The following is a 2,449-nucleotide window of genomic DNA, read 5'->3' on the forward strand; positions in this document are numbered from 1 at the left end:
TCTCTCTTTCTCTTTCCCCTCTATTTCTTTTCCCTTCGCTCTCTCTCTCTCTCTCTCTCTCTCCTTCTCTTTATCACTCTTTTTTCTTTTCTCTTCTCTTTCTTTCTATCGCTTTATCTATTCTCTCATATTTTGTGTATATTTAATTCATAGACATTTCGGGTCTTGTATCTTAAATGCTGTTCTCCTCGCACGCGATCAGTAGCCGGAGATGGTGCATCGGAATTAAATGTGCCCACAAACAGGCGACAACAATAAACACCAACATCAATAACAACGACAGCAACATTGCTGTGATAAAATGTAAACATATTTGAAAATAACAACAGAAGAAAAAGCGTGGATCTCAAAAACAGAACAAAATCTTGCCCTCAATTTTTCTAAGGCAACTCGTTAGCTTTTCACTTATAACTTCTAGGCTTTAATAAACAAATTTGCTTTAAACCTTTAAAAGAAACTTTTGTTCAGAACGTATATGAAAGCAACTTGTTTCATTTTTTTACAAGTAATTTGTTTAAAAGTTTTAGAAGCAATTATTTGAGCCTTTTTCTTTTTTATCAGCGAACTGTTTTTTTTTTAAAGATCTACATTTAAGAAGTGAATTATTTCAAACCTTTTCGTGCAACTAAGAGGATACACACCAACTTCTAAAAGTTCCCGTGGTAATTTCAAAGTGTTACAAGCAACATCAGAACCGGCTTCTTAATCAATCAGGATAAAGTGACGGTAAATAGGACTAATTACAGAACAAGCATCATTGATAGCGCACAAGCAAACTTCTTTGGTAAATCACTTTGATATATATATCTTCAGAAAGATATTTTGTTCTTTGACATTTATTCCAAAACTTTTCACAATATTTTCATATTGACAATAGATTTTTTTTAAGGTAGTAAAAAAAATCATTTTTTAATTTCTAAAAGAAAAACAAATTCTTAAAAGTTGGAACGAAATATTAATCAGAAAAAAAAATTCAGTGATTCTGATTAATTATATTTAAGCAGTTGCTAAAACGTTTGTTTACTACAATCAAGGAAGATGGTTAGTGCGGAAAGCAAAAAAACAAAGCCCTCAATCGGTTCTTCCTTCTATTTATCAGTTTGGTGCAGCTTCCTCCTGTTACTTTTAAGGAGTGAAACTTGCCATGGTAGTCTGATGTCGTTTGTCGACAATAGTTACCAGAAACTGAATGGCCGACAACAAATTATCCAAGTTGAAGGTATAAATGTTTTTGGCAAGACTTACAGTTTTATAAAGGTAAGTGCTTGATAAAATACACTTATCTGTCGCTCTCCTCTCTCGTTCTAATGAACTTAACTCACCATTTCCACCCTCATGTACCTCACTTCATCCTAGCCGTGTGCATCTCTCTTTCACACTACAACCCCCAACGCCCTTCACATTGTCTTTACCGCCGGCTACTCCCCCCTCACTTCCTCCCTAACTAATATTCACGACTGACCATACTTCCACCTGTGTTCACCACTCTCTGTATTTCCCTCTTGTCGAGGCGCATGGATTGGTGGTTAAGGTGTTGGAATCATGATTGTAAGATTGCAGTTTCGATTCCTAGACCGGGCGATGCATTGTATTCTTGAGCAAAACGCTTCATTTCACATTGCTCCAGGCCACTCAGCTGGCCAAAATGAGTAATCCTGTGATGGACCCGTGTCCTGTCCAGGTGTGAAATTTATACGCCATGGAAACCAGCCCTTATGAGTCAGCATGACTCGAGAAGATAACCTTTACTTCGGCTCATCTGCTACCCGCTTCCCCACACTTTCAAACTTACCCACCCATACCACTTCTCTTTTATTCATCTTCATCTAACTTGCACGTATGCCCTGACACATACATCTTCACCAAAATCCTTTTTCTCTTCCAACTGGGATTGCTATGTATCTCCTCCTCTACAGCAACACACCTGTTCCTGTCTCTCTCTGCTATACTTTATATCAAGTGGTTCTCAACTTGTTTATTATGAGCTTCAGATCCAAAGACTGCCATCAATATCATCTATTTGTTTATCCTTCATCTCATTTTGTATTTTGTCCAGCCCACAATTGCTTCTGTGTAAAGCCCTTGTGGCTAATTTTATGAAATAAAGAAGCCTGCTTCCCAACCACATGGTTCCAGGTTCAGCCCCACTACATGGTACCTTGGGCAAGTGTCTTCTACTATAACCTCGGGCTAATCAAAGCCTTGTGAGTGGATTTGGTAGATGAAAACTATATATATATAGTTGAGGTGTGTTCTATTAAGAACGTATAAGAGTACAAAATGTTGCTATTAATCTATTTCATTCAAGGTAAATACTACAAACCTTGCCTACCTCAGGGTATCCCTGATATATATATATATATATATGTGTGTGTGTATATATATATATATATATATATATATATATATGTGTGTGTGTGTGTGTATATATATATATATATGTATATAT

At 36.4% G+C, this 2,449-nt stretch overlaps 1 protein-coding gene across 1 annotated transcript in view; it reads left to right on the forward strand.

Annotated features, from left to right (window-relative positions):
• The first annotated feature begins 65 nt into the window (after positions 1 to 65).
• Positions 66 to 2,449, forward strand: part of LOC106873862 (sushi, nidogen and EGF-like domain-containing protein 1) — a 22,618-nt gene continuing 20,234 nt past the window's right edge. The window contains exon 1 of the mRNA XM_014921377.2: positions 66 to 1,257. Coding sequence (XP_014776863.1) covers positions 1,039 to 1,257 — 219 coding nt within the window. The 5' untranslated portion in view covers positions 66 to 1,038. The remainder of the gene's footprint in view (positions 1,258 to 2,449) is intronic.

This window comes from Octopus bimaculoides, chromosome 23, assembly GCF_001194135.2.
Source record: "Octopus bimaculoides isolate UCB-OBI-ISO-001 chromosome 23, ASM119413v2, whole genome shotgun sequence".
Lineage (NCBI taxonomy): Eukaryota > Metazoa > Mollusca > Cephalopoda > Octopoda > Octopodidae > Octopus > Octopus bimaculoides.